Source organism: Equus caballus, chromosome 30 (genome assembly GCF_041296265.1).
Source record: "Equus caballus isolate H_3958 breed thoroughbred chromosome 30, TB-T2T, whole genome shotgun sequence".
Lineage (NCBI taxonomy): Eukaryota > Metazoa > Chordata > Mammalia > Perissodactyla > Equidae > Equus > Equus caballus.
Genome location: NC_091713.1, coordinates 19082379 through 19107198, shown reverse-complemented (window position 1 = coordinate 19107198; position 24820 = coordinate 19082379). Strand labels below are relative to the sequence as shown.

General features: G+C 41.2%; 1 protein-coding gene and 1 long non-coding RNA gene across 3 annotated transcripts in view; both read right to left on the bottom strand.

Annotated features, from left to right (window-relative positions):
- Positions 1-4862, bottom strand: part of MARK1 (microtubule affinity regulating kinase 1) — a 122856-nt gene extending 117994 nt beyond the window's left edge. For both annotated transcript variants that reach the window (XM_070256039.1, XM_070256040.1), the window contains exon 1: positions 4704-4862. In XM_070256039.1, coding sequence (XP_070112140.1) covers positions 4704-4847 — 144 coding nt within the window. In that variant the 5' untranslated portion in view covers positions 4848-4862. The remainder of the gene's footprint in view (positions 1-4703) is intronic.
- A 5198-nt stretch (positions 4863-10060) lies between these two features.
- On the bottom strand, positions 10061-23881 carry LOC138921544 (uncharacterized). Its single transcript, XR_011434183.1, has 3 exons — positions 23435-23881; positions 22519-22605; positions 10061-21500 (listed from the first exon to the last, which is right to left on the bottom strand). It is a non-coding gene; the product is annotated as an uncharacterized lncRNA (long non-coding RNA).
- Positions 23882-24820: the final 939 nt, after the last annotated feature.

The following is a 24820-nucleotide window of genomic DNA, read 5'->3' as shown; positions in this document are numbered from 1 at the left end:
GCCGGCGAGCGCGGCGCGGGGCCGGCGGCCGCGGCCCTGACAGCGCGCCCGCGCCCCGCCTCAGGTGTGCGGCGCCGCCCGGCCGAGCCGCAGCCACGCGCGCGGGGCCCAGCGGCCGCGGCGCCCCCGCTCCCGGCGCTCCCGGCGCTCCCGGCGCCCCCGGCGCGCCAGCCCGCCTCGCTCCGCGCGGTCCCCGCCGCCGCAGCCGGGAGGAGCGGCCGAGCCGGCTGCGCGCGGAGCGGCGGGCGCGGCACGCAGCGCCCAGAGGCACTTGGCGGCCGCCGCCGGGTGGGCGGGCGCCAGGCGAGGGGGCCTCTCCATTCATTCCCTCATTAGGGATGCGGGGCCGCCTCCTCCGCCTCCTCCCGCGCTCCGGGCCGCCGGGGCCCGTGTTTATTCTCGTTTCTGGGCCCCCCCGCGGAGCACGGGCGTCTGAGAGCCTCTGGTGGTTTTTATTTTTATTCGTGTTTGGGTTTTGCCGGGCGGAGGTGAGAGGGCGCTGATGCAGTGCGGGGGCCCTTTTTGTCTGTTTCCCTGGGAAGATCTGGGCACGATCCTACCCGGGAGCCTACACCGCCTGTCTCCCACCTCGGGACTTTTCCCATTCTTAGAGTCGTCTTCTCCTGCGCCCCCGTTTCCAAGCTTTTTCGATTCGTGTCCTCCCCCCGAGCCCTCTCTCAGTCGCCTTCTCCAGGGAAGCTTGGGTTCAGGTCACCCTAAGAGTTGGGCAAAGCGCACAAAAGCCCCAAGAAGCGTCCGCAGCCTCGCGGGGGCTGCTCGAGAATCCTTCGTGCGAGGGCCTCAGGCCAGGCGGCTGGCGAGGTGGCCCCGACCGCGCGGCCGCCCCGGGAATGGGGCCGGCGGAAGACGTCGCCTGGCGCCCACCGCAGCACCCCCTGAGTGGGTGAGACCCCGGAGTCACAACGTCTACACTGGCTGATCGTCACTTCCTGGGACACAAGGAAGTGTCACTTGGGCGAGTTTGTTTAAGGAGGGAGGAGGGCTGATTTGGGCCCTGTCCTACCTCCTCCAGGTGTCTTCCTCACCCTTCCACCCGCCTGCCACTCCTTACATCCTGCAGACATCCCTACATAATGCATCGTCCAGGGCCCATTAGTCCCTAAAAAGCAATGCTGCTGCTTTCTGTCTGATTTGAGAGCTTATGTTTTGCACACAGCCTCTGGGACAAAAACCTTACCATCTCTCTCTATTCCTCTTCTTTCTAATATTTCTTTTTCACATCCTTTCATGGGTGGGCAGAAAGATAAAAGCGGCAATAGATAGAAAAGGATAGATCCGATTTTTGAGCTACTTCCCATCCATTTGAAGGCAGCATCCTTGCACCAGATGGTTTTTATCCTGACTCATTAAAGGTTGTTTCTGAAAAGTTAACACTTGACCCTTAAAACGTTTCAAAAGACCTAAAAATAGCAAATACAAAGATTGTCTGAGAAAAAAATTCCCACCCAGTAAATATTCACTTCTAGAACAGCATCTACGTATTTATTTCTTTAGCATTTCGTCTTGTAAACACTTCTCAATTTCACAAAGCAAATAAAATCACAAGATCCCTTTGGTGTTCATCACCATTCCTCAAACAGAATTCAGGCTTTGGAACTGCAAGGCTGCCTCCTGAATTATGGTGTGCAACTGGGAATGCCAAGCTTTTACAGTCCCTCTGCAGAAATCCTGAATCACCAAGATGTATTGAAGTTGCCAGGGCAGAAACTTGTAGTTTTCTGATCAACTGGAGCCACTGCTGCCTATAGGGGCTGCTAATAGAGTGTCAGCGTTTCCACAGTGTCACCCTTGACTGCTACAGCCACTCAAGAGTACCTGTGTTACAATAGTAATCGTGTTAACATGGGAATTAACAACTGTCTGTGAAAAGGTGTTCAACCCCATCAGAATATGAATCATTCCTTCAACTGGTAGCTTGGATTTTGCTTTTCAATGCCCAATCACACAGTATCTAAGTCTTTATCTTGTGGTGACCCAGACAGGCATATTTATTTCCATTTTAAAAAGTCTACTAAATTGACTTATTCAAGATCACAGATTCATCAGGTTCATAGTGTACAGAAAAAGATAACTGGAATATGCAGTACTGTTCAATCTTGCACCAATCACAAGACCCACAGCCTCACCCTTGTAAGGTTCACTATACCTAGAACCTACAATGGCTAGAGACAGCTCAAAGGAGAGCCCTGGATCCTAGCGTAGTGGCTTCTAAGACTTTAAAATGTACATTAAAAGCCAAGGGCAAATCCCTTAGCTATATTTGCTACACTGTGCTCACACATTGAAACTTACTGAGTATTACATAATAATAGTAAAGGATACTTATTTTTAAAATCAACCCGTAAAGCAAGTTTTATAACAGTGGGACTGTATTCAAAGGAAGTTGTTATTGGGTGGGTAACTCAAATCCATAATTCTGGCAGATAAAATAGACTGGAAACAACTCTATCTATCCAAAAGGTAGCATTCAAATAATCCTTATTCATACCCAGAATTTTGGGCTTGATGTATAATGAAAATTCACTTAGCCTAGGTTTGAAAAAGTCATTGCGTTTTTGAAAAGGAGTTGAGTGTGTACCCTACGTGAGCTCTCCTCCTCTTAAAATGGCATGAGGCAGAATTGTGATTAAAACAAAACTGTTTAGCCATCATTTTTAATAAAGAGAATACTCTTGAGCAAAATTCTCTTGTGTCACTACATATAACTTCTTGTGCTTGTCACCATGAAGAAATGACAAAAGGACTATTTTAAGGCTTTGAGTAATTTTCTTTAGGATTATTAACCAAATGTGGCATGTTTAATTTAGAGATTTCTACCTAAAGTGGTAGAGTAACAAAGGTTTCAGAAAAAAATTGACGTTCTGAGAAAACAAAAGAAAAATAAAGATCTGCAAGGTGCTAAACCCACACTGACAGGTGCTAAAAGAGCATTGCCTACCAGCAGCCCAATGGTGCAGAATTCTCTAGAACTACACTGTCCTATATTGCAGATACTAGCTACGTGCAATTGTTGAGCACTTGACACGTCACTAGTGTGGCTGAAGAACTGAATTTTTTTATTTGATTTCATTTTAAAGATTTTATTTTTCCTTTTTCTCCCCAAAGCCCCCAGGTACATAGTTGTGTATATTTTTAGTTGTGGGTACTTCTAGTTGTGGCATGTGGGATGCCGCCTCAGCATGGCTTGATGAGCAATGCCATGTCTGCGCCCAGGATCCAGACTAGCGAAACCCGGGGCGGCGGCAGCAGAGAGCGCAAACTTAACCACTCGGCCCCAGGGCCGGCCCCCAGTTTCATTTTAAACAATTTAAATTTAAAAACTGATATTGATTCAGATATTGGAAAAATTTTAATTATGTTGGAAAAAATGAGTACATGAATCTACCTTTTTAACTATAAATATTCTGAATCTAAATACAAATCGAGTATTTCTGCTGAAAATTTATCAGCTGAATTGAGATATACTGTAAGTATAAAATGCACACCAGATTTTTAACAACTTAGTAGGGAAAAAAAGAGTTTAAGATACCTTAAAGATCTTTAAAACGTATTAAGATAGCTCTTTAATAAAAATATATTGATAATATATTGAAATCCCAATATTTTGACATTGGGTTAAATAAAATATATTATTAAAATTAATTTCAACTATTTATTTTTACTTTTTCAAATGTGGACACTGAAAGAAAATTACATATATGATTTAAGTCATATCTCTATTGACAGCACTTCTCTATAAGGTAAAAATTAAGACTAAAGAAGTTTAGTTGCTGATGAATCAAAGGCCTTGATTAGAATCTATTAATAATTCGTTCTTTGATTCAACAAACATTTATTAAGTACCACTCTACCACATGCCAAGCATTGCTCAAAGGGAATATTCTTCACCTAATAGTTATCAGCAATTAGCATTATAATATTCTTTTTAGAGAGCTAAATGAAAAACACGATGAATTCATACAAATGAGTGTGAACAGATTGCAGTCATTTGTAAACAAAGAATTCATCAAATATGACACATTCAGCAGAGTTCATAATGAACACATACAATTGTACATTTCTTTTATCACGTGCTTTAAGTGTATCAAATGTGTGCTAGACTTGCCCAGCCAATAACTGTTTATTGACCATACTTTGTTTCAGTATGATACAAAGTTATTTAAAATCTTTGATTTAACCCACACAAAAAAACTACAGGATGGGCAGTTCTGTAAGGTATCAAAGAGTTGTCCCAGCCAGAGAGAAACATGCTTAATGTCCAGCAGGAAAAGAACAATTAGTTCTTTACACAAAATAAACTGGGTCCCGTTGCTCTCCTATCTTCAACAAGGTACATTTTTATTGCAAGTCAACAGTCACCACTTAAAACGTAGAATCACTGAAATGGAAAAGGACCTCAAGAGAAAAGATATACTTTGTCTTAAAAACTGTCTAAGGCTGCTGCCTTTTACATTGTATATATGGTCATAGAAGACTGAAAAGTCCTTGTGATTATACACACAACACTTGTCTTCATAGCTGTCAGTGTCAGCCCAGGAGAAAGTCTAATGGAGTTGCTTAGGTTGGGCCCCTCCACACCTCACAAACGCAATCTATATCTAAGTGACGTTTAATATCCTTCCGTTCCCCACAAGCGCGCAAGGTTCAGCAATGTTGCATTGTTTGGAATTCCCCAAACTCACCACACTGCTTGACTCCTCTGCACCTTTCTGTCGTCTGCTCTCTGTTTTTGGAACGTCCTCCCCTCTTTTCTGCCTGATGGACTCAGAGTTGGTCTTTAAAACCTTCTCTTGGAAGGCTTCTCTGACACTCCTACTCCTTCCCATACCCACAGATTTCTTGTACTACCTCTGTACCCCGGGCATTCTTCTGCTATTGCTCTCCTTGCACCGTGCACTGGGCTGGTCCCCTGCCTGACTAGGAGCTGGGTCAAGGGAGGGAGTATGTCTTATTTAATTCTTTTTGTCCAGGACCTAGCACAGTGCCTAGCAATTAGTAGACACCCAATTTCCTAACTGACTTTTATTGACTTGTCCCATCTTGTAAAATTTCCTGCACTTCCACATTCTTTTCAATTTCTAAGAAGCCTCATATAGGAATTGAAAAATATATTATAGGAGAATCATCAAAGTTTACAACTAAGGACCATCGGAGTAAATAGGAGTTCACACGGTATACAAAATATCTTCCCAATAAATATTATTGACTAGGTAGCAAAGTGACTGCTCTGTTCCCTACAGAGTAGTACCTTAATATGGTGCTGCTAATTTCACCACTCTGCGGTTTTACTGTAATCATTCATTTTTATCCATACATAGAGGCTGCTGATCCCTGATATTTCAATAAAACAGTCTTTTAAACAAGTATCTGCATAAACCAGTACTGACAGCAAGTACTTGGTCAAGGGGAAGCACCTCAAAGGTACGTTGAAAAATCAAAAATGGAACAACATGATGACAGAGTGCTGAAAGTAACAGAGCTAGCAGACCAACACCAGGGAAGAGTCATCAGAAACTGAGTGACTCCTCATAAGCAAAAGGTTTTCTGCAGACTGAGTGTCGCAGCATCATTTGGCATTGCAAATTGGGACAGCAAAACAAAAGACAGGAGACACAGAAGTGACTATTGGTGATGACTGGTCTTGAGCAACATTGAAAAAAATGCAGATGAAAATCAGCATTAATAGTATAATCTTCAAATAAAGGGACATCGGTTACGAATAGACTCATAGAGGTGTGGATACACCCACATTGTCGTACCTTCCAAACTGTAGCTTTGTAATGTCACATAGGAAGCAAAACAATTCTTTGAAAGTCTTATGAGAGCCACCCCAAAGGAAGAGTTTGGTTATCTTCCACTTGCCACTTGCAAACACAGATTGAACATCATGTAATTCACACCCTCTTAAACAACCTTGTGATTTGAATATCTGATTTCATGGACAACATACTGGATAAACTCTTCCTTTATATTTTTATACTTACTTTGTTGGTATAAAAATATCAGCTTTGTAAGTTTCTTTACATAAACTCAACTTCATTTATTCAATCCCTTCAAATTGTTTTTTGTATGTTAAATGTTACATTACCTACATTTTGATGATTTTCTTTCTTTCCTACATAAATATTGACCTCATTTGTTACATTGATTTTCACTCATTCATTCATTCAAAATATTGAGCCCTGCTAATGCCAGGCACTATTCTAAGCTCTTCAGAAAGATCAGTCGACAAAATACAAAAATCCACGCCCACATGAAGTTTACATTTTGATGGGCACTTTCAGTGTCTAGACAGTTCAAAACCAGAGGCTCCCATAAACGAAATAACACTTTATGTTATGCATGGGTATTTTTCTCTTTTAACAAACATAAGAACCCAGGTTTAATTTTTTTTAAATAATGAATTGCAGTGGCTAGATCTTTTCTTGAATCCAAAGGTAGTTGCTTGCTCTCTTAATATTTTGGCCTTTCTCCAATGAGCTTTTGTATAAACAGCTTCAACTGGTTCCACCAGTAGCTTGGTACTTTAAAACCATAATAAAGATAGCTTGCTGACCAGGTGACTTGTATTTGAGCTACATTCTGTAATATTTTCCGAGCTTTATTATATTGACACCAGTATACTTACTACATTTCATCACTATGAGTTGCTTTTTCTTCAATCACTGGTAGTTTTCTTCCTATTTCCATTAGCCTAGATAAACTGTCAATATTTTAATAAGCAGCAAGAATCATATAATAAATAGGAATCTATGTTTATAACCATTTTAGCAGTACTTTTTTTTCAGATAAAGAAAGTTTTGGAAAGTTCTTCCCAGCACTCTATAAAAATGAAGCCCCCTATTACTCACTTAGGTGGTTTATTCCACTTTTCCTTCATAGCTCTTATAATAACGACTAACAGGGAGGCCCTGTGAGTGTTGCTTCCAGGACTGTGTCTCCAGTGCCTAGTACGGTGCCTAGAGTATGCGAGTTATTCAGTTAATGTTGACTGGAGGAATGAATCATAAATTTAATAAGTTCTCTGAGTTTGAACATACGTTTTCAGATCCCAGATTTCTTCCAGACAACCTTAGCATATTGCCACTCATAAGTGAAGGACCCAGTTTAGGTGTCCTTCAACTTTTGCAAACTAACTTTCCGTAGTCACTCCTTGGGCACTTGCCATCCATTGCTTAAAAGCTCAAATTGACAATATCCTGGTTTGACTTTTTCCACTATTTGCCAATATCTTCTTTTTCTAGTTCTCAAACAAGCATCCAAATTCTTAAAGTTATAAATGGCTCTTTGTGAAAGCATTAAAATTATGGAATACGCATCTCAGAAGATTACCATGGCTAGAATCTAGGTTTACATATATGTGAAAAAATGTATTTCCTTTGCAATATTTTTAACCATTCTTTTACTATCTATTTGTCTCATATCAAATCTTAATTCCACCTTAACACTAAGCTACAAATCAATTGCATACTATTGAGGGCCTACTATGTGCTCAGTACTATTCAAAGAGGAACCGTGCACAAGGGCTGATGCTAGCACATAGCAATTTTTACATAAATATAGCAAGACTTATATAGCAAAAGTTGACCCTTTGGAGTGCTCACTCTGAGAAGCTATATACTGATGTGATGTTACACCTTAGAAACTCCTCTTCTTTAATTCCCTCTAAAGCCTATGGAACAAGCTTTTGTGTATTCCCAATGGTGGTAGGTCTTTATTTTCTGAGTACTTATTTTTAACCAAGAGTCATTCAGAATCACTTTTGATGCATAGTATGGATGATTAAATTGGATAATCTCATGTTTGGTTAAACATTAGAAAGGCAATGGTTGCAACAATATTTTCTTGTATTCATCAAGCTGGATCATGCTTGAAGGAAACATTTAAAACACTGAAAGATGATATCTTTGGAATAAGCATAAAACCTTGAGAAGTAACTATTTTAAGAGATGTTCTCATTGTTTTAGAATCACTTCTACGTGTGGTCACATGGCTCATGCAGTTAAGGAACATGTGATCTTGATAGAATGATGTGAGAATTTAAATAATAAAATACAGTGTTAATTGTTGTGTCCAAAAGATTCTAGAGGCAAACAAAGGTGAAGAAGAGGTTTCATAAAGGAGCATCAGTATACATCATTATCATCTCCCTTAACAGCCAATGTTTACCAATGGCCAACAGGTACATGAAAAGATGCTCAACATCTCTAATCATCAGGGAAATGCAAATTGAAACCACAATGAGCTATCACCTTACATCTGTAGAATGGCTGTTATCAAAAAGACAAGAAATAACAAGTGTTGGTGAAGATGTGGAGAAAAGGGAGCTCTTGTGCACTGTTGGTGGGAATGTAAATTGGTGCAACCACTATGGAAAACAGTATGGCGGTTCCTCAAAAAATCCAAAATAGAACTACCATATAATCCAGCAATACCACTTCTGGATATATATCTGAAGAAAACGAAAACACTAATTTGAAAAGCTATGTGAACTCTCACATTCACTGCAGCATTATTTACAATAGCCAAGGCATGGAAACAACTTAAGCGTCCATTGATGGATTAATAGATAATGTAGTGTGTATATATATATATATATGTATAATGGGATTATTCAGCCATAAAAAAAGAAGGAAATCTCATCATTTTTCAAGAACATAGATGGACCTTGAGGTCATTAGGCTAAATGTAATAAATTAGACAGAGAAAGACAATACTATATGATCCCATTTGTATGTGGAATCTTAAAAAAAAAAAACAAGCACAAGTATACTGAGAACAGATTAGTGGTTGCCAGCAGCAAGTAGTCAGGGGTGGGTGAAGTGGGTGAAGGAGGTCGAAAGGTACAAATTTCCAGTTATAAAATAAATGTCATAGGGTTGTAATATACAGCATGGTGACCATAGTTAATAATATTATATTGCGTATTTGAAAGTTGCTAAGTGAGTAGATCTTAAGAGCTCTCATTATAAGAAAAAAAATTTTGTCACTATGTGTGGTGATGGATGTTAACTACACTTATTGTGATGATCATTTCCCAATATATACAAATACGGAATCAACATGTCGTATACCTGAAACTAATATAACATTACATGTCAATTATACCTCAACCAAAACAAAATAAAGGGCCAATGTTTATGCGTATTTTCTAAAGCCTTTTGTTTACATTATCTCCTGTAATCCACACTAAATCTGGTAAATAGACTCATATTCTTAGTTCATTCCTCAAAGAAGAAACCGAACCTCAAAAGGTGAAATGATTTCCTAGTAGCATACATTTCATGACAACCTGATCCGGAAACCTGGGTCCTCCAGCCCGGAACCTAGGCCTCTTTTCGTTCATTTCTGAGGCTCTCACATCTACATCTGGGCATCTACATAAGGACCGCTGACTCTCACATCCGTAGCTCTCATCTCTCTTCTATTTCATTCGTCCTAAAAACTGATGTCAGCCTTCTGAATATGAGAACAAAAGTGTAATTGAGACATGAAAGTAGGTGCTAAGGACAGAAGAATGTGTGAATAACTGTTGTGAGCTTATCCGCTATATATGTGAAAAAAACCAGGTCTGGCTCTAGAGGTGGGATCCAGGCCAAACTGCATTATGGAGTTTGTTAGATGTTTTTATATGGATGAAATCAGATAAGAATTAAAACCAAAGGCAAACTAGAAATAGGAAAGAAATCATGAAAAGATGTCACTTTCAGCCTGCAGGGTGTGTGTTTGTGTGTGAGGCGGCAGGAGAAGGGGAAAGACATGTATATGCAGAAATAGAGAGAAACTGCACCTGGATGATGGTTGGGTGAGATCTTGTGGGCTAATTCTATTGTTAAAGATATTAGGTCTTTTCTTTTAGGGGGAGGAGGTCAAATCGCTTAAGCAAGTATCACACCGGAAATGACTCATATATTCATCAGTGCACACTTAAGAATAGACAGGCCACCAAGCAGCAAAGGAATCGGATATGAAATCCCACCTGAATCTGCTTAGCAGTTGAAGTGTGTGAAAGTCTGGAAATGCCTGAGTTGGTGCACTGAGGAAATGGTGGCAGGGTGGGCGGACCCTCAGAAGATTTAGGAACCATCCAGTCCTCTTTGTCAATTGGACAAAAAGAAATAAACTGCCAAAAATGAGAAAACTTGTACCTTTCCTGTAGGTGAGGCTGACTTTATAGGCAGGCAACCTATGCAATCATACAGTGCCCTACACTCACTGGGGCCCTGTGCTTGGTTTAATGCTCCGGTTTTGCCGTCTTGAAATAATGAATAATTTTTAAACAGGGGTCCTGCCCTAGGCCCACAATTTATGTAGCGAGCGCTTCTTGCAAAGTTGTTCTGAGGGTTAAGTGCATTAATACACAGAAAATGTATGAAATACTTCTAAGCACCATAATCTCTCAGTAATGTTATTTATTGTTGTTGCTTATTATTATTAGATATGCTCCAGAAATACCGGGAAAGGAGGCAATGACCCCAGCCCATGCAAGCATACTAACCTCATAACCACCTGCCCAAGATAGATGAGCACTTAGTGTGTCCCAAATGCCAGGGTCAGTTTTGATGACCATCTAGCTATTTCGGAAGAGTAAATGTGGGCCATTCTTAGCAAGTAACCACAACAGCAACAAAAACACCCAGCTCTCAGGAAGTGGGAGCTCACGTACTAAGCTTTGTACTAGAATCATGGAAAAAATAGAAGGCTCTTATTATTTAACACTACTGAGCACCCTGCAGTTCACATTTACTCTCCACAGCAACCCTAGGGGAGTTGCCCAAAGTCACACACACTTGTGGAATATGGCCGATTCCACCATACCCTGATGCCACCACAGGAAATCGTCCCTGCTGTCAAGGAGCCTCCAGTCAAATCTGTTAGACCAGGATCCCTACCCACCGCATCTCACTGCTCCGCCACACGATCTGAACACACACACAGACCCCCAAAGTGAAAAGCACCCATACAGGAAAATAACTGCGTAGAAATATAGCATAAAATGCACCTATTCAGGCTATGAGGAAACAGCTAGGGGGTCAGAGTTATGTGGGGTTAATTAGAAAAGACTTTCTGGGGAGCAGAGCTGTAAGCTGCATTTTAAAAGACAAAAATGACCAATATAAAGGAAGAGGAGCGAGCCAGGCATTCTCTGAAGAGGATGTCATGGGCAGAGGCACAGAGGCAAGAATTAGCACGCTGTAGACAGGAGACGACAAGTAGATTTGTTTGACTGAGACAAAGTTTAAGCAGGCCAGAAGAATCATTCATGCGCAAAAATATTTAAGGACTCAACTGTGCGTGCTTATCTGTGAAAGTCGTCTCTCCCTGAGTGGGACCATGAGCTTCTACTGAGGCGGCTTGAAAATAATACTGGGAACCATTGCACGGTCGTTTCAATTCCTTAATAGTTTTCTCCCAATGGGACCATTCATTCTCCTTGTCTTTGGGCGGCTCTGAATTCTAGCATCACTCACTCCCTTGGGTCTATAGACCCGAAGAGAAGAAAAATCACACAGCTTTCTATTTCCCTGAGTACGGAATACAATTTTAGTTTATAGTTGAAATGTATTATTGTGTGTTTTCTGACATTCTTTCCCAAAAGAAGACCACAGCTATTTGCACTGGAAGAATATTTTGCAGTTCAACATGTGGAAACTCATGTTGATAAGATTCTTTAATGCGTTACTGGAGAAATGTGTTTGCTTTGCTGCCTGTTATTTTTATAGACCATTTATTTGCGATAGCAAGAGCTTTAAACAATAAACATAAATGAACACAATCCCAATGCCTCAGAATCTCCTCTGGGGAGGAAGTGGGTCTGATGTTAAGCCATACCAGATGGATGGAATGATCGGAATTCTGGGTCTGGCTCCTGGTGTCAACATGTCTCGGTTATGTTTATTCTCTGTGCCTCAGTTTCTCTACCTATATTAAATAGAGATAGCCATTTTTCACTTCACAGTAAATGCTTATAAAATACATTCAAAGTCTTAATAAGTGCAAATATAAATAAATAAGATAAATAAGTATATAAATATAGGCTTGAAAGTACTCCCTCCTATTTATGGTAAAAATACAAAATCTCTGTGACGGCATGAAAAAAGTCCCCAGAATAGAGCATTGACCTCAGCCCTCTTAGAGGGCGAACAAAATGACACTGAAAATTGTACTCATTTGTATGTGACCCAGGTCTGAGGGAGCGCTTCCCAGCTCTGGTTTTTGAATTACTCCCCCAGCGTCTGAAGATGCATATATTGCTGTAGAACAGTGCTTCTCAAATTATCTATGCTGAATGGGCCAGGTTTTTTTTCTCCCAAATTTCAAATCTGTCAAAGACTGCCACTTTTGTCAAATACAACAAGAATGAATTCATAGAAAAATTTAAAATGTAGACACACAAAATAAAAGCTTAAATGTATTTGCAGATTCAACAGACATAAAATTACTCTGTCAAATTCTATATGTTTCTAAACATTCCCAATTTGTGTTCAGCTCATTGCTGAACAACGAATGAACAATTCAGAGTTTGGCACTAAGGTGTGGAACAACCATGCTTTGAGCAGCATGGCTCTCAAGCACCCTTTCCAAACTCTATTTCCATCATTTTTTTCCTGTGCCCTTCCTCCAAAACTCTTCTTCTTCTTCTTCTTCTTCTTCTTCTTTTTTTTTTTTGCTGAGGAAGATTCGCCCTGAGCTAACATCCATTGCCAATCTTCCTCCACTTTATATGTTGGTTGCCGCCACAGTGTGGCTGATGAGTGGCATAGGTCCATGCTGGGGATGCGAACCCAGACTGATGAAGCACAGCATGCCAAATGTAACCACTAGGCCACAGGGCCGGCTCCAACTGAAACTCTTCTTAACTCTAATAGTGTGACTATGCATGGAGAAGTTCACAGTTAGTGCTAGGAGGCTTAGAGACAGCATCTTCTCAGCCTTTTTCTCTGTTTCAGGTCCAGAGATGCGTCTGAGCAGTTCCTTAATCACTGGGAATTGGCATAAAATAATCTAGGCTTGCCCAAACAACTCCAAAATTGTGCACCACTCCTGGGCTCTCTCGAGGATTCCTGAGATGTGCAGTGGCTGTGCTTAGTCAAAAGTTAAACACACATCTGAGGGAAATGCTAGGTCCTCCATGGCCCAATTTCTGATCCAGAGCCAGTGGGACTCAAGTGAGTCAGGACTCCAGAAGTCCTTCCTTCTTCCCACCCTTTGTCGTTAGAGACCTCTGCCACCTGGATTAACGACCTCTGCCTCCTCAAAAAATGCTTCCAATCAGCCATCCTTATCCTTTGGCAACATTTTTCTCTAATGACTGCATTCCTGTGATATCAGATAACTAGAAAATAAAGAACAGCCAATGGGTATCAGTCTTTATGACTTTAGGACTGAAAAGAAATAAATTCCTGGAACTTCAAGCTCCACCCCCTCCCTCCCCCCGTGACTTAATGATGCAAGATTCCCACTCCTTACTCTTGCTTCTTCATGGAGCTACAATTAAATTAAGGATTGTTTATCCAGAGTCTAAGAGCGAGGGAGACCCAGAAACTCCCAGAAAAGGTATGAGAAAGCATGTGCGTATGTGAATCTTCCTGTAAAATGGGGCCTTCATTTTAATCAGATTTTCAAGAGTTGCATACAACTCTTGAAAAAAAAGTTTCAAATCTCTTATTTAAGCAATCCTAAATGGAAGAGTAGCTCCCTTTCAGCCTCGGTTCTCTACAGTGTTAGCCTCCAGCCTTAGGTAAGGTTTCCTCTTCATCTAGACACCGTGTTTTCCAAATTACAAGTTGTGATCTGTACAGTGAATCACTCTGGGCATTAAAAAATTAGAATAGAATGAAATAATCACCAGGGCTTCACATGTACTAAGGACGAGTACTATTTCATGACACTTTTGTCATGTGTGTTTACCAGATTTTGAGGTAAAATGTACTTCTTACGTGAGTGGGGCCAAAAAGGTTTGAAAGCTACTGAAGTAGACTTTAGTTCTCAGGCTTGAGTGTAATACAAGAATCACCTGGGCAGTGAATTAAAACGCAGATTCCCAGGCTCTGTCCACAGAACCTGCTTATTAGAAATCTGCAGGTACACAAGCTCCTCAGGTGACCCTGATGGCGGTAGGCTGTGGGCACATTCAGATCAACACTCATCTGGAAGCACAGACTGAGAACAAAGGCATGGGAGTCACACAGACCGGGGTGGAAAGACCAGCTCAGGCGCGTTAAGGATGTTGGCAAATTACTCCGTGAGCCGGGCATTGAATATCCTATCACACAGAAGAGTTGTGAGGATTACAGGAAATAACGTGTAGACAGCATCCATTACATAATGTACAGGGCCTACTGTAAAATGAAAATGCAGATCCCCTTGTTCAAAAATTATTCAGAATTTCCAGATGGCGACAGCAGAGCATAAGCCAAGCACAGGGTCTTTCTGAGCCCAGCGTGTTGTACAACTAAACACACAGGTGCACACGTATGAAGCCAGCCCTCTGTGTGTAAAGCATCTAATACCGTGCTTAACATATAGAAAACACTCAAAAAGAGGCAGCTTTATCTAGCTAGAGCACATTTAAGTATAAATATAAGGCATCTTATATAAAAACATTTTGAACAAAGCACTCCGCTATAAATAGACCAAGGTATAATTAACATGTGCTTAAGCTAGCTGTTATGACAATGATATGAGTTGATGTGAACTTTCTTAATTAGATTCCAGGATGCTTTGTCCTACAGTTTGGTTGTTTGAAAGAAGAACCAGTGTACAAATTCAGACACGTCCTGGATGTGCCACCTCCATCAGTGCCCTCCAGCAGGGGCCACAGTCAGCCAAGACACCACCACTTTCAGGTACAGCGCCCTGAGTGCAAGGGGAGAGCAACCTCCTGCCCCCTCCCCTCTATCGAAGCCTCCCAGCAACTTCTCAGCAGCCAGATGAAAGCCCACTCCCTTGATCAGTCAGTACAAGTTAAATAAAGCACTTTCAAGATTTAAGAGTCATTCTCAGAACTTCACAGGAAGTAGAAATCAATTACTATCAACATTGGTTTAGAGATGAAAAAATAACGCTCAGGAAAACTCACTCACAACCTCTGGGTGACTTATCTACATAATTCAGTTGGTACCTCCATGCCCCCAACTTGCCAGATTACATTCCCACCAAGGCCGCTTGTTTCTGATCCACCCCCAATGAAATTAAATACATTTCTACTTCAATGCCTTAACCTCAGATGGTTTCAAAACCAAATTTTGCATCTTTGTTCCGCACAGTGGCTTCTTTTCCTGACTTTCCATTTTGTTTCAGTATCCTAGACCACGTCTTTGGAATGTTCTGTAGTTTAGCCCTACATACACGTATTCCACCTGACACAAATTGTTTTATGGTTATGTGTGTGCTCCTCTATCTCTCCTACTGGATTCAAGTGCCCAGAGGGCAGAAACTGTGATTCGTTCTTTTATGCATGCCCTGTCAGCGTAAAAAAGTCCATCCTCCATCTCCTTAGTGATAGAGGGTAGAGGGCGCTTGCACAGGCCCTGACTATACTCCAGCACCAATTGGCATCTCTACCTCTTCTTGATTGTTGCTTATTGGGTTTGCCAAGTAAAGCTCCAGTCGTCTGGTGACTGCAATGTCAAATGGCCTCAATGCTTGGGACCCATGACAAATGTCACAACTGTCAATTGTGTTCCCGATAAAAATATTTGCCTGGGATGGAGTTGAGGTGTGTAGAGGATTCCTACTTATTCCATTGGGTAACAAGGTAACGTTTAATTTGAAAGTACTTAAAACTTTAAATCATTCTTATAGGGCTTTTTAGATGTCTGGGACTACTTCTCAGGGATGTCAGTCAGTCAAGAGACTTAAGAAGAGTCTATCAGTCAATCTAATGTGGTAGGTCAAGTTCTGATACACTATTTCAAGGCACAGTTCCTGACGTCAAGCATCTTAAAATGGAGTTCAGGAAATTGTCTATGAAATTAGAAACAAACCACAGAGTACTAATGTTGTGTAACTGGTTATAAATTTCGGAAATGGTTATAAAGTTATAAGATTAGTGTGTGCATGAATGGTTGAAAGAAGTCTTCACGGAGGAGGCCCTGGGCTTGAACTTCGAAGGAGAAAAGAGAAGACGGGGGAAACACCAAAAAGTAAATGAGGCAAGCCTGATTTTAGAATGTATGGAGGATTAGTATGAAAATCAGGCTATCTAGAGATAGGAGTTTATATTTAGGAATAGAAGATATTCAAGTTTGTATATTTAGGTAAGCTTGGAGCATTAAAATCTTAGAATGGTGAAAGGAAGTTAAACTTAATCTGATAGGCAATAGAAAACAATTACAAACTCTTTTCAAGGAAGTGACAGGAAGAGTATGGGCATGATAACCTGTCATTGGTACATCTGATGATTTGGGGGGATGAGAATTGTGAGGTGGGGAGGGAAGTGGAGGTTTTGCCATAATCCACACGTGAGATGATGAGAGCAGTAGAAGTAGGAGTAGAGTGGAGGGGGAAAAAAAAGAGGAAGGAATCTGAGAATCGTTGAAAAGACTTAGTTCACTCCACAAGTATCCACTGAGTGCCTGATAAGTGCAGGAGCTTCTGCTGTGCCCTGGGAAATCAATGGTGAACAAGGTACGCATGACCCTGTCCTCCCAGAGTTTGCCTTCTAGTGAGGGAGGCAGACAATTAAAAGAGCAGGCAATCACAGTACACCATTATAGGGATTCTCCATGGAGATCCATGGAAGATTCTCCATGAAAGATTCTCCATGGACACATACAGAATGACTCCCAACTTTAATGCATCATGGGCAGGGGTGGAGAGCCAGGGAAGATATCTAAATAAAATGACATCTAATACAGGAGGATAGAGTTGGAGAAAGAAAAGCATTCTAGGCTGAGGAAATCACATGTGATAAAATGGAAAATAATGTCACACACCCAACACAATACACACAGAAAACAAACATACCTTTAGACACATCTCTCAATCTTCCAATTGACAAATGACAGAAACTTGGATTTAAGTCTTCTTTTTGGACTTGAAGATAATGGACACTGATAAGGTTTGTATTCCTGCCTTTTGCTCTCGAAATATATAGTCTCAAAGTACAGCAGGAAGGTGTTAAGATCCTTGCTCAAGGGGGCCGGCCCTGTGGCCAAGTGGTTAAGTTAACTCACTCCACTTTGGCGGCCCAGGATTTCTCTGGTTCGGATCCTGGGTGCGGACATGGCACCGCTCATCAAGCCATGCTGAGGCGGCATCCCACATGCCACAACTAGAAGGACCCACAACTAAAAATATGCAACCATGTACTGGAGGGTCTTGGGGAGAAAAAGGAAAAATAAAATCTTTAAAAAAAGGAGAGATCCTTGCTCGAGGCAGCTGCTGGCTGAAACAAGGGCATGATGCTCTTCAAAATATGTATAGAGACAAGTGAGGGTTTGGAGAACAATACATGCCTGGTTTTTATATCTATATATATATACTCTGTTATATATTAAAGGCTAGATACCCAAATAATTTCTGTGGTTACAAAGACCCATTTGCAAGGGCAGAGGGGAAGATGGAGGCACCAGCCTGTGCATTCATGAGCAAAGTGATGGTGGGGCAGATGAAGCAAGCTCATGGGCCACTAGAATTGATGATGGCGTTCTTCTTTAATAAAGGGAATATACAGGAGAGAAGCAGATTCTAGGGGGAAGGTAGCAAGTTCAGTCGTTATCACAATGAGTCTGAGCTATCTACGGGACATCCAGTTGGAGATATTCAAGCTGCAGGTGAATCTGGAGCTCAGAGGAAAGGTCAAGACAGCCTGTATAATGAATACTTTCTTTAGAAGGAAAAAAAGGATCTGAAGCAAATATTGGAAAATGTTAACATCCATTGAGTTTTCACTTATTTTTTATTTATTTATTTTTTGATTGGCATGTGAGCTAACATCCGTTGCCAATCTTTTTTGTTTTTCCTTCTTCTTCTCCCCAAAGCCTCCCAGTACATAGTCATATATTCTAGCTGTGAGTGAATTTAACCACTTGGTCACGGGCCGGCCCCAACATCTCTTAAGTTTTATTTGTGGAGATACAGGAGTTTGAATTACCCACAGAACCATTTTCTTCAGCTAGTATTTTTGCAGAATTATCTTGTTATTAAATGAAATATTGCAAACATAAAAAAAATTAAGGGAATCATTTAACCAACATACCTATCAATCATCTGCAGCCCTAAGCCTTTGAATCAATTTACCCAGAAACCACAAAGGCCTGCAGACAAAAACCCCGCTCATCCTTTTGTCTCCCATCTCTTGCCCCATCCTCTCTTCCTCACCACCTTTCTGCTTCTCCTTTCCATTTTGTCATGCCCTTGTCTCTATCTTACCTTCCTTTTTCTTTCATCATCTCTGTCTAGTGTAGACCTTAAAAGACATTACCTTTCCCTTCAACACGATTAAGTTCACCACATCTCTGATGGAGCCTGAGAAAACGATGTGACCAATCTCCACAGAACTCATATACCCAGGTACTTCTTCTTTCCACCCTAAAGAGCCTCTGAAATACTCCCAGTATTTACAGTAGAGTATACTCTCATACCAACCATATTCCCCGTAGAAAACACTGCACTCCAGACCAACCGGGTATCATTCTGTAGCTTTCTTGCTGTGTTCTTATACTCGTCTTGCTCTTGCACTTCTGCTCATCTCTTAATTTCCTCCTTAGCTTCGAACCTGCATTAAGTCACTCACTGTGGTCATAGGAGAGCAAACATTATTGTCAATGTCGAATCCCTCAACATCTAAAACTCTGGGGTAAATATTTTAATCCCCTTTGGCGATTTGGTGTGACCCAGCACCTGAGCACCCAATCTGGAGGTTTACATTTTTATGCCTGTTCAACTTTTAAATCATTTTTCCTGATTCTTCTATCCTAACTAACCTTAAATATCCAACTCCTTCCTGAAAATCTTCTCTGACTATTATAACTCACTCTATTATTTCCCTTTCCCCAGTGACCATAGCATTACTGTTAAGCCAACACAATATGAATTAACATAATCATTTACTTGCTTGTGTTGTGATTAAGTTATTTCACCTGAGACTTTCATTTCCCTTTCAGGTCCTAGCACAGTGCTAATCAAATTGCAGTTTGGTTGAAATAAATATTAATCCATCTTTAGGTCTATGTTGAGAGTGGAGAGAAGAAAAGCCAGGTATGATAAAGGTCAGCTAGAATGTCAGCAATTTTTTATGTGGGCACTAGGGAGAGACAGGACCAGTGCTGTGTCCCCATGAGCCTACTCATCCATATCACTGCTGCTGCATAGCTTGGAGTGTCACTGGCATATGTATCCTGGGTCATTTAGTCCTTGGAAAGGATGTCAACTGAGACACAAAAAGGGCAGGGTAGGTGCCCATGTACGTCCACCCTGCAGTTTCTCATAAATTTAATGTTCCCAGTTTTACAATCATCTCCCAAGAGGTATTCATTTCTCACATCATAAACTGTTATAAAACATGCAAGTAGCCGTATCTTTTTCCTAATGAAATTTATTTTTATGCTTTCCCTGAGGCTTCATGATGACTTCAGTGAGAGCAAATGTTAACTCAAGTGTAAGAGGAGGAACTGTAGATAGTCCAGCTGCCTATTTAGGAAGGAGTGAGGGGTGGGGTTTATGTAAGTAGGATAGATATTAGATAGATGGATAGATAGATAGATAGAGTGTAATTCATTGAGCATTTACTCTGTACCAGGTCCTGTGTTAAATCCACTTCAAAGACTATCCCATGAAGTAGATGTGCTTCCCTCTCTCTATTCTGAAGGTGGTGAACCTGAGAATAATAGAGGCTAAGCAATTTGCTCAAGGTCAACATCTAGAAAGTCACAGTGTCAGGATTTGATGCCAGACAGTCTGTTCCAGAGCCCATGTTCTTAACCCTTAATGCTTAATGTTCTTCTAGATGTCAAGAGGAAGTTCAAGTCTACTGAACTCTTTCTATATTGTTACTTTATCTTTGTTGAAATACCTGAGAAGTTCTTTCTCAAGGACATTGCATGGTAAATTTGGGCCCTAGAGAGGACTGTGAAGAAATGATCTCTAACATCTCCTCCAACTGTAAGATTATCCTAAACACTTACTGCGTGGGGAAACCAAGTTTCATAAGTACTTAAGTTTAAAACTGAGAAAAAGATGAAAATCCCTCTGGGATTATTTTTTAAGTACTAAGCAGTTAGAATTGTATTCAAAATACCTGACAAAATGGCACAGAGAAATCAGTGTGTTCAAAAGATTGTTTTAACCGTATCCCTTTCCACCCTCCGCTAACACCCAGCTAATTTCTCTTTCTCCTTCAAAATCTCTGCTCAAGGCTGGTCTTCTTCAGGAATCCCTCTCTGGCTTGTCCCACCCAGGAGGCCCTCCTCTATGTCCATTCAATGTGTGCTATTGTCACAGGATTTATGATGCTGTCCTTTAATCATTGATTTTCTTATTAGTCTCTCCTGCTGAACTGCACGTGTCTTAGGGATTGTGACCGTGTCATCATTGTATAGTTGTTTCTAGTCTAGTGCATGGCACTAAAAAGAAACTTAGTATATGTTAATAATGAATTAATAAATAAGCCATAACAACATAGAGTCTATACATCTGGGAGAAGGACACGGATCTTGCTGTAGAGAGCTTCTGGCTAAAGCAACCGTACAAGTTTCCGAAGTGTGAACAGCAACAGCTTGTGCAAGAGCTGAGGGCAATCAGAGAAATTCCCAATTTGCAAACGCTTATGGTTTTCAGGGCAGAAGACCTCAGAGAGTGATTATTCTCACTTGTCATTTCAAGTACAAAAAATATCACCAGATTCCCAGGGCCTCCCGCTGTTGACAAGCACTAGTGAACAGCTCCTCTCTGAGTCTTCTCGCCTGCTGAAGGGGTCCAAGGACAGACAGGTTTGGGAAAGGAACATGGTCTTGCTTTTCTCTGAGCCCTTGTATAAGGTTTTCTTGCCACATATTTTTCCGCAGAGACATTTTAGTCCAAGGTCATATGAATGACATTGCTGGATGCAGAACTCAGATTTCCTGGCCCCCAGGCAGCTATCTTCATACCAGTTGATTCTAACTCATTCTTCAAAATGAGCTCAAGCCTTACCTCCTTCAGGAAGCGTACAGTGACCTGCTCCACGGTCACATTTAAATGCCCTCCTCTGTGCTCTCAGTGCCCCACGCAAGCTTCTATAATTGCACTTATTGGCCATGTCAGAAGAAGGCGTGATTGACTTGTCTGTTTTCCCCTACCAGGCTGGGAGCCATAGAGGGTTAGAACCATGCCCCATATTCTAGCGCCCAGAGCCGTACCACACAAATAGACCTTGCATCGCTTCTCTTCCTGTTCTTCCTGGGGCAGGGTTGGGGGAGTGAATATCCTTTGAGATCCCTCCTTGTTTTAATGATCTGTGCTTTTGGTGAGGTCTGGGTTTGCACATTCCACTGCTGCAGGCAACAGAGAGAAAGATTTTAGTGTTGCTTGACCCTGTTAAGACAAAGACTGATGATGACGACAGCCTAAATAAACTCCAAGAGCCCTTCCAGCTCCAAAACTCGAAAATGAAATTTCATTAGATGCCACCTTCCTTTCTCCCTCCTGCAGAGCCCTGTCCCTCTGCCCAACATACCTTAGAGAAAACACGGTTGCCCTGAGCTGAGCAGCCATCTGAAGGCTGATGTTATAAACACTCCCTGGGACTTAATAACATTTGGGAGGGCTGAACTGCTGTCGATTCAAAGACAATCCAGCTGCTATCCTGGGATGAAGGATCACAGGGAGAAGATGTTGCAACAATTATTATAGATTTTACCGGTAGTGGCTTTTGACAGACTAGAATCAAAACAATAATTGGTGAAGACGTCTTAGAGGTCACCAATGAATAGGAGAAAGCTCTCTGGCTTTCTATAATAGCAGGCTCTGCCTGAACTAGATAATAACCTTGAGGAAGGTAGCTTGAAAGGTGAATTCATGTGGGGAGAAAGTCTGGGAACACCTCTAAATGGCAGCTTATAGCCTTTCAGAAACCAGTGCAATAATGGGAGCGAAGTGTTTCTCTTTAAAAGACTCTTTGCTACCAATTAAGGTAGCCAAATAACTGCACCCCTGTTTTATCAAGAAATAAACCTCCTAAATTAACAAACAAGCCAAAGTCATTAGCGAGTATTCTCAGTACTGCACATAAGGTTCTTAGTGGAGTAGAGAGGATAGAGAAGTTAGCTTTTCCTTCCTGGCTGCAAATGACCTTAAAGGCACTGTTAAATAATAAATGTCCATTAACTAGTCTTGAAATAATTGCATTTAAACCAATTTTATGATCATACAGAACCACGTATTACATCATAGTGCAGCAAGAGAAAAGTGCTCTGTATTGCAGATAGTAGCCAATAATAGAAGCCATCTTGTGAGGAGGATTAACTTTTAGGGCATTAAAAGACCCCAAGAGCCCCCAAAATATGGTCTCACCAGCCTATGGCATCAATCTCCTCTTCTCCCATCAAGAGATGATCCTGGAACCACAAATGGAGGTTTTTCCAATCAGGTTTTCATCACCTTAGAAGGTAGAGGAAATCTGCTATTATTTATTGACACCCTAGGGTATCAAGGAAGTGAGCTGAAGAAATACAGGACGTCATTTTATCACTGGTAGGTCTTTTAGCATCTTCTCTTTGCACATCACTCACAACATTTATCATCATCATTATTACCTGAGTTTTTATGCACATATCGAGGTGTTCAGATACAGTGATGGCACTTCAGATGAAGAACTAGACAGAGAATCCCCACCCTTCTCCTTCACCTGTATACTCCAAGTCGAGAGAGAGAGAGAGATGGAGATTTTCTTCTCGAAATACAAAATTCCAATTTACGTTATTGGTATTCAGTGAGAGACTTCTTATGTTTCTCAGGAGAAACAGGGAAAAAAATCTTTAGGGAGAAACCTAGAATGTTCTAACACTATAGGCAGTCCTACGAAGAGTTCAAAGTGGAGAACTTATAGTAGGTATAAGCAAACAAGAACACAACTTTAAATATGTCAGCTGCCTTGGGGCTCAAAGTGGGTATAGAATGTGCTGTCTGCTATGTGATGCTTGACCTTAATGGATTAGCATTAGGGTAAATGTCTCCTGTGTGTCCCTGTTATTCCGTACCAGATAAAGATACACTAGACACAAAGAGTACAAATGCTTTGAAGGAAAATGTGTTCTTTGCTTTAATGAGGGTGGCCTTCCCACCTTAGGCAATAATTCCAAACCTGCCAGTACAGTCAGGGAAGGTGGGATAGTCAGCCAGGTGTCAAGCCAAGAAAATAAAATCTGTCAGTAGCTTTTCCTTCCGTACTTCAAGCTGCCCCCACCCCACGGCACCCTGACACACTTACAGAACAAGTTGTGGACTTGAACTTCTTAATCTTGACTGTAATTTCAAGGAAGGATCTCCCAAGAAAAACAGTGAAACACTGATAAACGGACGATGGGTCCAGCATTACTGATAAGGCAGCAACAGGAATGCCTGAGGTTTAGGCCATGTGTACATCAGGGCCTGAGCTGGCAAAGGAGAAGAATGGAAATGTTCCCCTCCTCCAGTCCCCCATGGTGTGCCCATACTACCTACCCACTGTGTTGAAAGGGAAGGGAACAAGCTGCACCTGCCCAGAACTGCTCCTTCCAAATTGGCAGAAGTTTCCATGGTGTCGTTAGTCTGCTGGAAGTACCTAAAATGGTTGTGACCACTCAACAGATCAGCACGTTCTTTGTATAACAGTAGCATAATTTGAGAAAGCTGTGAGGTACTCTTGGTTCTCTTCCTGCCAAGTACAGCTGATGGTTTGGTTGAAATCCTTGTGGTCATGGTTGCCAGGCATGGAGACAGCCTCGTACTTCTGACTCCTAGTCTGTTTCTCACAGGAAGTTCTTAGGATGATTATTCAATTTAACTAGGGAGCTTTTTCAAAATACCTTTTTCACTGCATAGATTCTGATTCAGTGTACTTTGAAAAATCTAGGGGACCATGATATACCTCCCAGATTAAGAACCATCTAACATCCAGGAAGATATCATCAGTCTTGAGTAAGAAGTGACCCAGGACAGAGTCAATGAGGACAGGTATGAGGACTAGCAGTTGCTTAACCTCAGCACCTCAGTGTTCATATCTCTAAAATGGAGATTGTTATGGTACCTGTCTCATGGGGTTGCTAAGAGCATTAAATGAATGAATCAATGCAAGGCATAGAATACAGTGCCTGGCAGCTGTATATTCTTGATAAATATTAGCTGTTGTTGTCTTGTCTGGATCTGAAGCTGCCTAAGTAGAAATTGGAGAATGCAGCAAAGCTGCTTGAATGGGACCTGCCTGAAACGGGGCTGGGGAAAATACAACGAAAACAAAATTCCTAGCTCCTTTAAAAGTCCGGAGAAGAGCTGGATATTCTTCTATGGTCAATCTTTGAGAGTTAGTATTTTATTAATTCACATTAAAAGGGTCAACTTAAGACAGGATCCTTTAACATCCATAACTTATCAATTTATGTCATCCAAAGGAACGAGGATTTGTTCCCTGTAATTCAGATTATACTTGAAAGCCCCTGATTTAAAGAAAATTCTTAATAAAAACTGAAAAATTATCAGCATTAATATTTAAATTCTAACTTAGAATTCAGGTCAGAGCAGTGTATTTGTTGTCCATTACTGTGTAACAGATAACCACAACCTTACTGACTTAAAAACACACACCTATTATCTTCTGGTTTCTGTGGGCTGAGAATTC